This window comes from Panthera onca, chromosome D2 (assembly GCF_046562875.1).
Source record: "Panthera onca isolate mPanOnc1 chromosome D2, mPanOnc1 haplotype 2, whole genome shotgun sequence".
Lineage (NCBI taxonomy): Eukaryota > Metazoa > Chordata > Mammalia > Carnivora > Felidae > Panthera > Panthera onca.
The window spans coordinates 14,095,238-14,108,443 of record NC_138349.1 but is presented as its reverse complement, the minus strand read 5'-3'; the positions used below and the strand labels follow the sequence as shown (position 1 = coordinate 14,108,443).

Sequence of the window (13,206 nt, the reverse complement as noted above, 5' to 3'; positions counted from 1 at the left end):
CCTAAGGCCAATTGCAGCAGAGGCCATGTGCTCTGTCCTACTAACCTCCCTCTTCTAAGTTTGCCTTCAGGGGACTAATTTGACTTCATGATAACCATCCAAACTTGTTGTCCTTGCATTTATCATTCCTCCAGTATGTTTTAAATGCCTGAGTCGTTGCACTAGTCAACACCTTCCACCTGCTCACCGCCCTACTTCGCCACTGGCGGATGTTTAACAACTGGACGGTCACCTTGAGCCAAGAGCTGTCTCCACACCATTTCCTGACCAGCTGGGTACTGAGCGACCCAGTCCGAAACTTCCATCTCGGAGCCTGCTCTCTCGGAACACTTTGGCGCCAACTGCCACACGTTGGATCTTCTGCTGGGATCTTTACTGGGACGCAGGATGGGACAGAGAAAGCCTTCAGATCATGACGCAGGGCTGCCAACAATCTCTGGCAGACCAAAAAGCCTGCAGGTTGGAGGAGTCCCTCCGGGGGCGGACAGACCTGGGTAAGCTCTTGTACCCCCATCTTGCTCAGTCATTGCTCAGGGCTTGCCAGAGGAGAGGCCTGGGAAGCTGAGGCACGCTCTGAAAGGATGAATAGCGGAGGCTGTCATGACCCAAGTTCTTTGAAGCCTCACAGAACATCCTTTTATGAAGGCGGGCGGGGTGGGGGAGGGGGTTTCATGTGCACACATCTCCATGTCTGTCACCGGGCATACTCTTCCCGTGGCAGAGACAGGGCCCGGGGGAGCAAGTTCCGCTTCACCAGCACGTTTCCAAGCCCCTGCTTACTTCCGGTCTGCTAACACCCGATTGGTCGGAGCAAATCACGTGGCCTACGTCGACACTAGGGGGCACGGAATTCTGCTCGGCCCTCGGAGAGGCCACGGCGAAGGTGGGTGTGCTACAGTGGAGTGGAGAATTATGACCAACAGTTGGACCCACGCAGGATAAAGGCCCTTTGTAAACTTGTAGAGCTCCGGCCAGACTCATCGCCATTATTACCACCTGTCCAAGACAGGTAGTCCAACCTCCGGAAGGACGGTTGCTTGACTAAAAACCAAAAGTCAGACTTGGCACCTGGAAGTCAAAAATCGCAGCTTCCAGATGGGAAGGGCCAAAGCACAGAGCAACCACCCCAGCGCCTGCCCAAAGCCGCCCCAGGGCCGTTCCCAGGCTGGTGGATCAATAGCAATTTGGGGCGCTGGGGGCGGGGGGCGGGGGGGGGGGCGCCATCTAAGTAACTGAACGTGATGAGTATCGGCTGCTTTCCAGTCCTTGGGGGAAGCGCACGCACCATCCACTTAGCGCTGGAGCCTGGCCATTCTCTGGGCACTCCCATTCCTCCCCCTCCTCCTCCCCGTCCTCCTGCTGCTGGGGCCCCCGCTCCTGCCTCCGTCCATCAGCAACTCCTGTTCTGGGCGGGTGCTCCTGGGAGGATGGAGGCTGCCGGGCTACCCCAGGCCGGGAGGTGCTTTCAGGAGGCCCTGGAGAAGCTGTTCCCTCGCCTCTGCTTCCTCTGCTCCCTGGTGACCTACGCGCTGCTGGGTGCTGCCCTCTTCTCGGCCATCGAGGGCGGCCAGGACCTGGGGCCAAATGACCCGGAGTTTGAGGAATTCCTGGGGGAGCTCTGTGGCATCTTGAAATGCAACCGAACAGGTAGGTGGCTCCCCCCCCCCCCCCCCCCCCCCCCGCCCCGGGACAGGGCAGCCTTTTCCGGGTGGGTGGGGGCAGCCCCAGGGAGCAGAGGGCGGGGTGGGGCAGGGGCGCCCCTACACTCTCTGCTCCTATTCTCCCCATTCCTGGGCAGGACCTTAGGCAAATGACTTCTCTCGGAGCCACAGTTTTCTCCTCTGTAAAATAGGGAGAGTAATGGCCTGTCAGGGTTGGTTGCTGTGCAGAATGGAGGGAAAGCCCTGAGGACCCACTAGGTGCTCTGGAAAGTCCAGCCCCCTTCCCTTTGCCTCCGCGCCTAGCCCCACCCAGACCAGCAGGTTCTGAGGAGGGTGGATTGCTGGAGATTTGGTGAGGTTGGATGGGCGGCATGGGTGACCGGATTTGGGGCTGGGGGTTCCTAGGCAGGTCCTCCGAACTCTGCCTGCCTGGCCCCGTGACTCAGTTTACAGGGACTAGAATTCAAGAGCAATCCAACTGGATTTGGACCCCCAGGAGGAGCAGCCTGTCCCCTTTCTCTCTCATTTCCTGTTTCCAAGGCTTTTCTATTGTTGGACTCAGGGGAGGGGAATTGGTTGTGGGAAGAACCTGGGGTCCCGGTTGCTGTGTGATCTGCAGGAGAGCCCTTGCCCTCTCTGGGTCTCAGTGTGCTGGACAGAGGCGGTCCACAATCTCAGGCCTGCCAATCACAGAGACCCTGTGGGAAGCAGATGACATAAAGGACAGGAAGCCTCTTGAAGGCACTTTATGGCCTTACTGCATTTCATTTGTATTTAGTCACTTATTTCTACACTGCCCTGTTCCCCAAAGCTTGCAAATACGTATTTAGCAGAGCAAAATAAAATATAGAGTAAATAACTAAAGACAAAGGAAAAACGGCGCCTACAGGTGAGGGGAAGAACAGGATGTTCCCCAGTGTGACATGTCCTCACGTGTCCCTCTGCTCGGGCTGCTCACAGCCCCTCCCACCGCCCAGCCCCTCTTTGGGGGCAGGTTCTTCTGGCTGAGGCCGCCTGACTGGAGGCTGGTCATAGTGTCTCTCCTCCGAGGAGGGTCCCACTCCTTCTGTCTACATCTACCAGACAGACACACGCCAACTCAGATGACCCAGGAGATGTCCTCTGCCATTGCTACTGGGACTCTGAGCCATCCCGTGTAGTCTCTCGAGTGTCAACAAGTTCAGAGCTTCCCAAACCGGACAGGTCACAGTCATCCAGGGAGCTTGCCTGAAATATACATTCCCAGGCTCTTCTCCAAACCCACTTCATCAGGATTTCTGGGGCTGGGTAGGGAATCTTATTTTTAAAGTCTCCTGGATGATCCTGATGCACAGAACATGACGGGAATACAGAGCTGGCCCAACCCCATTTTGATTTTGTTACTGTTGTTTACGTAATCCCTCTGCCCAAAGTGGGGCTCGAACTCACGAGCCTGAGATCAAGAGTCACACGCTCTATGGACTGAGCCAGCCAGGCGCCCCTCCAACCTCGTTTTGTACTGGTTTTTGTTGGAGATTCAGACGCTGAAGAGGTCTAGCTAAGTGCAGGACGCTTTGCCGAGCACGTTTCGGTGCATCACCTCACGTAATCCTCATGCCAGCCCAAGAGGGTTGTATGAGTTGTCCCCTTTCACGGAGAGACAGAGCATGAGCAGGGGAGGGGCAGAGAGAGAGGGAGACACAGGTGGAGACTCAGACCTGGGTCTAGAGTGCTCGTGTCTGGACTCCCAGGTCAGTGCCCATTCAGAGTAGTGACTTCCCGCCATGTGCCAGAGTCTCAAGGTGGCTTCTGGGGTCTCAAAAGCCACTGGCCACCAAGGCCAATGGAACTATTTGGGAACCTCCCTGAGGAACCAGGACCCCAATCTGGCTCCGTTGACCCTGGGGCAGATGTTTGGAAAGCCGAGGCTTCCCAGAAATCTTCAGGTGACTGGTGCGCACAGATCCCAGTATGAGCACCAAATTCCATCAGGCTTAATAACCTCCGGGAGCGGGTATGGTTTGCATCCATATAACAGCTTACAGCTCATAAAACCCATTTTGCTTTCAATGCTCAAGAGCCCCATGGGAGAGACTGAGCAGAAGTTAGTATGTTTCTTTGCAAGTGAAAGATGTAGAGGCTCAGAAACTTCAGAAAGCCCCCTAAGGCCACGCAGCAATGCTATGGCTGAGCTCGGGCCGGACCCCTGAGGGCCTCTCCCTTGGGTGCTCATCTCATGGGGTATGTGGCCTCTTAATCTCCGCAGGCACTAAATGCAGAGATGTGCAAAAGCAGAGCCAAGTTCTGGTGTTGATGACGCCACAGGGCAGGGGCCATCCTGGTCCCTGGGGAAGACCCTTTTGCCTGGGTGGGACCTGTCTTGAGCAAAACCCTCTCCTTCACTCTTTCCCAGTTGAGGAAGGCAGGAAACAGGATCTCAGGGTGCTCCTGCAGAAGGTGAAACCCCACTGGTTCAGCACATTTGCAGACTGGTCCTTCCTGAGCTCACTCTTCTTCTGCTGCACAGTCATCAGCACTGTGGGTAAGTCCAAAGGCAAGGGCAGGCCTGGGAGAGAGACCTGGGGGAGGAGGGGGGAGAAGAGTGAGGCTGAGGACGCTTGGTGGGGAGGCTGGAACGTTCAATTCATTTGGTCAAGAAACAGATGTGAAATGCCTACCTCGTGCTGGGTCTCCTTTGCTGAGTGGCCGCTGCTCCTTGCTGGGGGTGGTGGATAGTGGGGGAGGGGGGGATACAGCAGTGAGCAGGACTGATGTTGGGTCCTTGGTGGGGATTAGGAAAGAGGGCCCTTGCTTCAGGTGGGTGCAGCCCCGTGCCCGGGTGTGGACCCCAATGAGCAAGGCAGGGGCTGCATTTCAGCCCCCTCCCGCTCCTTGGCTGAATGCTTTTGTACAGAACACCTCTTGCCAATGGTACCTGCCAGAGCCCAGACTTCGGGGCAAGACAGAAGAACTCAGGCAACCAAACGTGGTCAGCCTATGAGGCCTTCAGGGTACTGTGGGAGCACAGAGAAGGGGCACCTGCCGCAGGCTTGGAGGTGGTCCAAGAGGCAATGCTTAAGTGGTAGGAACATAAGCTTAAGTGGTAGATGACAACTGTACTCCCAGGGAATGGGGGGGAGCACTGGGGAGGGGTGGGGTATGGTGTGGAGAGGGAGGACGGTGTGCCAGAGCAGGACTGGGAGCACCAATGGTGAGGTGAGGGAGGAACTAATAGGCAGTGACAGGAACTAACAGTTACCCTTGGGGACTTTAAAAAAATTTTTAAATGTTTTTATTTATTTTTGAGACAGAGAGAGAGCATGACCAGGGGAGGGGCAGAGAGAGAGGGAGACACAGAATCCGAAGCAGGCTCCAGGCTCCGAGCTGTTAGCACAGAGCCCGGAGTGGGGCTCGAACTCACGGACTGTGAGATCATGACCTGAGCTGAAGTCAGACGCTTAACCGACTGAGCCACCCAGGCGCCCCAACCCTTGGGGACTTTTAAAGCTCACAGTGGTCTTATGAATCAGGTAGGGGACCCTGAGCCCAGAGGGGTGCTGTCAGGGGCCAAGGGCATTCCGTGAGTAGGGCTGGTACCCATAAATAGGCCGTGAGACTCCAAGTCCAGTGCTCTTTTCCCAAAATAGTCTGCCAGCCTTGCAGGTCTGTGGGGTGCTGCCGGGGCCCTGCCCACCCCTGCCCACCCCTGCCTGGGCAGCCCCAGGGAGAGTCTGGCTGTGCCTGGGTGGCAGGGGCAGCTCAGATTCCCAGAGACCCCTTGTGTGGCTGGGTCGATATCAGTGTCTGGGAGGGAAGGTCCTTGCAGGGAAGGAGCCGGCCTCTCCCCATTTCCCCGCGTTCCCTTTATGCGTGTCTTCAGCCCCCAAACAAAGGTAAGACTCCTACGTGAACGTCACTGACCCAGACCAGTCCCTTCCAGAGTCCAGGGTAGAGGGGAGGCTGCAGGGGCAGCGCTGCCCTCTACAGTGACCATTTGCTCATTTGAAAAGGGGCTCTGTGGACCCCCCAAGCCACAGACCCTCTTCTTGGCCGCCACACAAAGTGACAGAGCTGAAGGATCTGGAGAGGTGAGCCAGGCAAAGAAGGGCGAGAGCTTTCTGGGCAGAGGAAACAGTCGGACAACACTCCGAAGCTTCGAGGTGCTTGGAGGAACAGACCACTGTGGCCTGAGAGCAGGGATCAGACAGGAGAAAGGGGGACATGGCACGAGCAGTTGCCTCCTGAGCTACGGGGACAAGGCTGCCCTTGCATTCGGGCACCGTGTCCCTGGGCCCCCGTCTGAGGATGCTCGCCCAACTAAGGGCCCCTGGCTTCCCTCCACGGTGGTGCAGCAGGACGGGCGGGTAGAAGGGGCCTCCCTGGGGCGGGCAGGAGTCTCCCCTGCTGGGAATAGGGTCACAGGAGCTCAGATGGTGGAGCTGACCTCAGCCACAGCTCAGAAGCTTCTGGGTCAGCATCTCCGCCAGGAGTGGAAGCCATTGCTCAGCCCCTACCCCTCTCGGCCAGTGAAAAGGACTGAGGCCCCATCTTCATTCCAGAGAGTACCGGTCCCTGCGAGGGATGGGCCCACAAGGGTCACAGGGCCCCAGCCGTGGCTGGGTGCTCGTGCTGAGGTTCCCTCACACTTGGGGGTGGGGTTGGGGAGCACGCTGGCCAGCTGTGGACTCTGGAGGCTGGCCGCCTGGGGTCAGCCGTGTGACCTTCAGGGAGCAATGTGGCCCTTCTGAGCCTCGTCCCCTCATCTGTAGCTCCTCCCAGTCCTGCCTTTCAGATCAGTGTGAGGATAAACCTAAGTGGCCCTCAGGATCCTTCCAGAAGCCTCTACCACAAATTGCAACCCTACTGGCTTAAACAGCCGGGAAAATGTGTAAGTGTGTTCCCTCTGGAGCGCAAGTCCAGTGGGGGACAGCTCTAGGGCTGGTCCGTGTGCAGCTAAGCCATGACATTGAGCACCAGATACTCTCCCGTCCTGCTCAGCAGGTCACAAGACGGCCACCAATATCCACTCCCATTTAGGCATAGTTGCATCTCGTAGACAGAAAAAGGGCTGGCTGTCACCATCAGCAAAAAAAAAACTCTAGAAACTTCCCACCCCGAGCCAGTCCTGGCAAGGGGGTTACGTTACCAGAATGATTTAGACCAATTGGATCTATCCCTAAATCAGGGGGTCGCGCGGGGGGTGGGTAGTGGCATTCCAGGAAAGATGAAGGAATGTTGCGGGGGGAACAGCCAGTGTCTGCTTTATGGATGGGCACACGCGTGTGTCCAAGGGCGCCCCCATGTGGCTTCCTTCAGAACTGGTCCTTCACCTAAATGGCCTGTGCAGGCAGGGACTGGTCATGGGCAGAGAGAGTACCAACAGTAGCCGCAGCACCGAGCATTTGCCAGCACTGGGCATGGTGTTCACAGGCTTTATATGCATTATTTTATTTAATTTTCATGACGTGACAACCCCACGGGGTAGGTGCCGTGACATTTAGCCGTGAGCTAAGGTTCTGGAGAGGGAAGTCACTACCGGGAAAGCAGGGGTGGGGCACAGCTGGACTTTTTCAGGGAAACCCACGGCTCAATGGAACAACGGTTACAGGGATGCTGCAACTCCAAGGAAGATACTGGAGATGAGCAAAGGGGTTCAGTTTGTGTTCCTTTTCCTCAAGGACTTCGGGGAATTGGCCTACTGCAGCTTCTCAGCCTGGGCACTATGGGCATCTTGAATTCGATGGTTCTTTGTCATGGGGGCTTGTCCAGCAGCACCCCTGGCCTCTACCTACCAGAGGCATCCACCTCTTCCCCTGCGGTCTCCACCAGTCGTGGCAGCCAACAGTGTCTCCACACATTTGCCACGTGTCCCTCGGGGGGGGGGGGCAAAATTTCCCCCCTTGAGAACTGATGTAATGCAGTGGTTATCAAGGTATGGCCCCTGGACCAGTGGCATGAGCATCACCTGAGAACTTGTTAGAAATGAGAATTAAGGGGCACCTGGGTGGCTCAGTAGGTTAAGCGTCCAACTCTTGATCTTGGCTCTGGTCATGAACTCACAGATCATGGGATCGAGCCCCACATCAGGTTTTGCACTGACATGGTAGAGCCTGCTTGGGATTCTCTCCCTCTCTGCCCCTCCCGCACTCATATTCTCTCTCTCTCTCTCTCTCAAAATAAATAAACTTAAAAAAAAAAACAGAAATGAGAATTCTCAGGCCACATCCTAGCCCTGCGGAGCCAAAAACTATGGATGTGGGGCCGAACAGTCTGTATTTCACAAACTCTCTACGTGATCCTGATGCATGCTGACGTTTGCAAAGCACTGACCGGATGTGAAGGTTCTCAGCCCTGACTGCACACCGCAATTATCTGGCTGTCTTTTATAAGCTCCCAAGCCCGGACTCCATGCCAATCAAGTCAGAGTCGCTAGGGACAGACCCAGGCATCAGTATTTTTCAGAGCCCTGCAGGTGATTCTAACGGGAGTCCAGGCTGTGAACCACTGATCTAATGGAAATGCATTATCTTGGTTTAAATCCCAAGAAGGCGATGCTCCTATCAAATCAATTAGGACGTCACGCCGTCCAGTAATTACAAGTGGAAGAGGATGTTGGAGAGGCTCTCGACGGCCTGTAATCAATACTGTGTTTCACGTGCTTCCTGCCCTACATCTCTGGGCCATTCTTAATGCACCTGGCCTTAATGCTGAAAAGGGGACACCTGGCAGGTGTGAGGTTGGCCAATCCCCAGTCATTTCCAATTGGGTCAGTCCCCTTGGATTAGAAAGTAAAGTGCATGGGCTATTAAATACAGCCTAAGTGGAGTGGACTGACTGTACTGGAATATATGAATGCATTATAAGAAATGGTAGGATTTTCCGTTATGCATTTCAGCATTTGGTAATTGGTACGGTTAATACATTTCCTTCACAGGGGCCATGCACTCTCTGATATTTGCTTTCTTTTTTGTTTTTTTAAAGGTTTTTTGTTACTGGGGAGCCTCTCCTGACTCTCCTGGGGGTGTACAAGAATTAGGGGGCTTATCCACCATCTAGAAAACAGGGTGGTCTCTGTCTCTGGGACTTTGTGGCTGCTGCTAACATCCCTAAGGACTGATGGCTCTGTGGGGCCCGTGACAAGCTTTGGCACAGGAACCTTTGCTGACACGCAGGGCCTGGGCTCCACCAGGACTCTGTGGCCAGGCCTCTCTGAGCTCCTGCCCCTGCAGGGGAGGCTCCGGGTGCCCTCCTCCCTCACCTGCCCCGCTCCAGAGAATCTTTCCACACCTTCCTTCATGGCTGGACCGACCGATCGTCCAGTTTGCCTGGGACTACCACAGTTTTCACATAGAAAGTCCGGTGTCTTGGGAAACCCCTCAGCCCCATGGCTCCCCTCTGTCTCTCCTCTCCCCCTTAGGTCCCCACCCCCACCTCCTTCTCCTTAGTGGTTCTGGGCTTTCACTGAAGCCTGGACAAGGAGCTGAGGCCACTTCTGCAACCTCTTCTCCTTGAGGGGAGAGCCGGAACTGCTCAAGACCCTGAGGGAACAGGGAAGGGAAACAGAGGCGCTTGGAACCGTCAGCGCTCTCTCGGCGAGTCCTGCCCCCTGGAACGCGCCTGGGTTTCTGAACTGGAGGTTTAGGCAATGAGGCCCCCATTCCTGCCCCCTCGTGCAGACACCTGTTGGGTCCTCGTCACAGGTGGAGGACTCCACTGGTGGAGAGCTGAGCTCAAGGCCAGGAGTCCTAGAGGGCAGGACCTCTGCCTGCTTCCCGTTGTGCCCCCAGCCCTGCCCACAAGTGCCTGGCATAAAGTAGGTGCTCAGTAAATGCGAATCCAGGATGGATGCCTTTGTTCTCAATGCTCATAGGACAGTCTGCTCTTTCACATCCTGTTATCGGTCTCCAGCTGCTATGCATATATCACTAGTGTAGTGATTTGATTCATATCTGCCTCTCCCACTAAACCAGAAGCTCAGCGAGGTTGGATACCATATCTACTTTGCTCAGCACTGTGTATGCAGTAAGCACTCAGTATGCGCACACATATGAACACACGTAGAATTAACTGTCCCTCCTACCAAAAGGTGCCTCGTGGAATCAACCCAGTGTGGCGTAGAGTGCCCTGGGATGGGTGCCCATTGATGAGCCTCTCTGAGGTCCACAGCCTTCTCCCAGGACCCTGGTGAGGGTGGGCAACCTGAACGCCTCTGTGCTCCTGGAAGGCAGAGCCTGAGGCCAGAGTTCGCCACAGGGGACCGTAGCCCCGGAGGAGGCTGGGGCATAGCCAGCCTGGGAAGTGCCTTCAAATCAATTTACATAATTGGCCTAGGTTGTTCTGTATTAATCCTCCTTTATGACATCAAAAATTAAACACAGGCATTAAATACAAAAGCTTTTCCCTCGTTTTGTTGAAGTCACTGAGCTTGCTCACTCCAGAAGATCCAACTCTCTGTGCTGTGGGGGTTTGATAGCTCTCTGCTCCTGCCCTGCTGTAGACGTGAGGGGGGTGGGGGGGGGGGTTGGGCGATGGACGGAGAAGAATCTCCGTCCTGAAGAGGACAGAAGCCTCAGCCCGCCCACCCCCTTTGCTTGGCTGACTGGTTCTTAATGATTGGAAGGTTCCACCCCCTTGGGTGCTCCAGACCCCGTGGGAATGAATGCTGGCATGGGAGCCGGATGGTTCTGGGGATTTGACTGCCAAGTCTATCACTGAGTGCTCTTGGCCAAGTTACTTCATTCCTCCAAGCTTCAGTTTCCCTGCCTGTGAATGGTGACAACCACGCCTACCTAGGCAGGTGGGCTGACACCAACCCACAGTAAACGCTGCTGGCTGCTCTTATGGGCTCCTGAGGGCGGGGACGCTGACGATTCTCAGCTGCCCACTATGGGTCAGGCACTGGTCTCGTGTCATCTTCCCAGCGAGTCAGGACACAGAGCGGGGACTGCTGTTCCTGTTTTGCAGCTAAGAAACTTGAAAATGTGAGCCATCAAGTAACTTTCTAGAAATGCCAGAGCTGAGGTTTGCACTCAGGTTGGAAGATTCTAGATGCTGGGAACCTAACCCTTTCACTAGCACTTGTGACCGCGTCTGTCCAATCTACTAAACCACAATGGCCCTGAGGGTAGCAGCTGTATTTTAGTCCTTCTGTCCCCTCTCCCTCCTCCCATGCACACTGCTGTGCTCTGATGGCACATAGTAATAGCCTGTTGTATAGAAACAAATAAGCCAAGAGGCCCAGACATCCCAGGGAGGACAAGAATGGCTTCTTAAAAACAGGTGCCTTCGTGGAGGATGAAGGAGGCGGTGGGTATGATGGCAAAGCCATCCATGGCCTCTCCCCTGCATTCATCCGGTCACACGGATGCTTAGAAGTGGCCGCAGCAAAATGAAAAGCAATCAGCCCACTCCCAGACATGTTTGTCCCCTGCCAAGGACATCTTGGGTCACATATCTAGACATGAGTTGCTCCTTATCCTGAAGAGTAGATGAGTTTCACCTCCTGCTTCCCCCACCAAAACGGGCCCAATGCCAGATGGTGGATGGGTTTTTTAAAAAATTTTTTTAATGTTTATTTTTGAGAGAGAGAGAGAGAGAGAGAGAGAGAGAGCACATGAGCAGGGGAGGGGCAGAGAGAGAGAGGGAGACACAGAATCCAAAGCAGGTTCCAGGCTCTGAGCTGTCAGCACAGAGCCCGACGTGGGGTTCGAACTCACAGACCGTGTGATCATGACCTGAGCCGAAGTTGGATGCTTAACCAACTGAGCCACCCAGGTGCCCCTGGATGAATGTTTTAAGATGAATATTTTCAAACACGTTGTGTAAACCATCACACACACACAAGGAGGAGAAATGGCAGAAGGTCTCTTTAAAACTTTCTTCGGGAAGGGGAAGAGCAGACCAGCCTCCCAGGGTCTGTCCTCTTTTTTCAGGTTACGGCCACATCTACCCTGTCACCAGGCTCGGCAAATACTTGTGCATGCTCTACGCCCTCTTTGGCATCCCCCTGATGTTCCTCGTCCTCACGGACACGGGTGACATCCTGGCCACCCTCCTGTCCACGTCTTACAATCGGTTCCAAAAACTCCCATTCGTCCGGCCCCACCTTCCCGAGTGGTGCTCCCGCCTGCTCTGCGGAAGGCCTGCCCCCAAGCCTGTTTCTGCCACCACGCCTGCGGCCGGAGCCGTCCCCAGGATCGTCATAGAAACCCAAGAGCTTCCGGACCCCAAACCCGGCACGTGTCCCTCAGCCCCAGGCAGCAACGTGGATCTGTTCGAGAGACTTCTTGCACAGGAGAAGCAGAACGCACTGCAACCGCCCCCGCGGGCCGTCGAGAGGAGCAACTCGTGTCCAGAGCTGGCGTCAGGGAGGCTCTCCTACTCTGTCATCAGCAACCTGGACGAGGTGGGACGGCAGGTGGAAAAGCTGGACGTCCCCCTCCTGGTCGTCGCCCTCCTCGTCTTCGCCTACATTTCCTGTGCAGCAGCCATCCTCCCCATCTGGGAGAAGAAACTGGACTTCGAGAACGCCTTCTATTTCTGCTTTGTCACGCTGACCACCATTGGGTTTGGGGACACCGTTTTGGAACACCCTCACTTCTTCTTGTTCTTCTCCATTTATATCATCATCGGGATGGAGATCGTGTGCATTGCTTTTAAGTTGGTGCAAAACAGGCTGATTCACGTCTATAAAAATCTCATGCTGTTCTTGGCGAGAGGGGCATTTTACCATCCTGTTAAAAAGTGAGATCTCCACCATCTCTTGTGGGACAGATGCCAGATGAGCCGCTTTCCTTGCCTCATCTCTTGAGGGCAGTTGGAACTGGTGGCCCTGCAGCTTGTCACCTGAGACCGTGGGGCTTGGAGACAAATCCTGCACGAGAGCTGATTTTGGTCTTAAGGCCCTGCAGAAATGTGGCCAATGCCTTTCACATCAAGGCATTGGACAAAAACTCTCCCCATCCTCCGAAGCCCGGTTCATTGTCCTGTCTTCGTCTGTCAAAAGCCCTACCTTACGTAAATGAAACCACCTTACGGATGTCATAGCTTCTCTTGAGACACCAGAAAAAAAATGAACCTTTGTTTTTGCAGTTCGTACTTTCACCTAAATTAAAACGTACCCTCGGTGAAACAGAGCTAGTCTGAACGACCTCTTCTCTTGAATGACTTCATGCATGTGTGCGGGGTCAGCCCAATCTCAGCCCATGTAAGGTACACTGGTGCCACGAAACGTGACTGTCACCTGTGTTCACGGGGGCCTGGGATAGTTCAACTGCCCGATTCTGTGTAGACCTGTGTTCCCACCAGAGTGGCTCCTGAATGAGCGGGCATGTGAAAATGTTGACTTGGGTGATCGTTGGTGGAGGAAGGGGTCGGCACTCCCCAGTGGAATCGAGCCTCAGTTACTTATCAGCACCCCCTGCATTGGCCCTCCTTCTTCTCCGTGTCGTTTCTCCATTCCCCTTGAGATCACCCCCAAATAACCCACTTGCACACAAATCCTTGCCTTGGAGTGACCCCCCTGGGGCCCCCGGCCGGGGAGAGGATGTCACAAGTCAGTGTAGGA

The 13,206-nt window shown here is 55.0% G+C and overlaps 1 protein-coding gene across 1 annotated transcript; it reads left to right on the top strand.

Annotated features, from left to right (window-relative positions):
• The first annotated feature begins 824 nt into the window (after positions 1 to 824).
• On the top strand, positions 825 to 12,775 carry KCNK18 (potassium two pore domain channel subfamily K member 18). The gene is made up of 3 exons (XM_060641381.3): positions 825 to 1,647; positions 4,054 to 4,182; positions 11,573 to 12,775. Exons 1-3 carry the CDS (start codon positions 1,242 to 1,244, stop codon positions 12,385 to 12,387), a joined length of 1,350 nt encoding a protein of 449 aa, XP_060497364.2. The 5' UTR covers positions 825 to 1,241; the 3' UTR covers positions 12,388 to 12,775.
• Positions 12,776 to 13,206: the final 431 nt, after the last annotated feature.

Bases quoted from the DNA above. Each gene is read 5' to 3' on its own strand.
- KCNK18 (XM_060641381.3), top strand. From the start codon at position 1,242: ATGAGTATCGGCTGCTTTCCAGTCCTTGGGGGAAGCGCACGCACCATC. The intron at 1,648-4,053 runs GTAGGTGGCTCC...ACTCTTTCCCAG, and splicing joins CTTGAAATGCAACCGAACAG to TTGAGGAAGGCAGGAAACAG. The intron at 4,183-11,572 runs GTAAGTCCAAAG...CTCTTTTTTCAG, and splicing joins CACAGTCATCAGCACTGTGG to GTTACGGCCACATCTACCCT.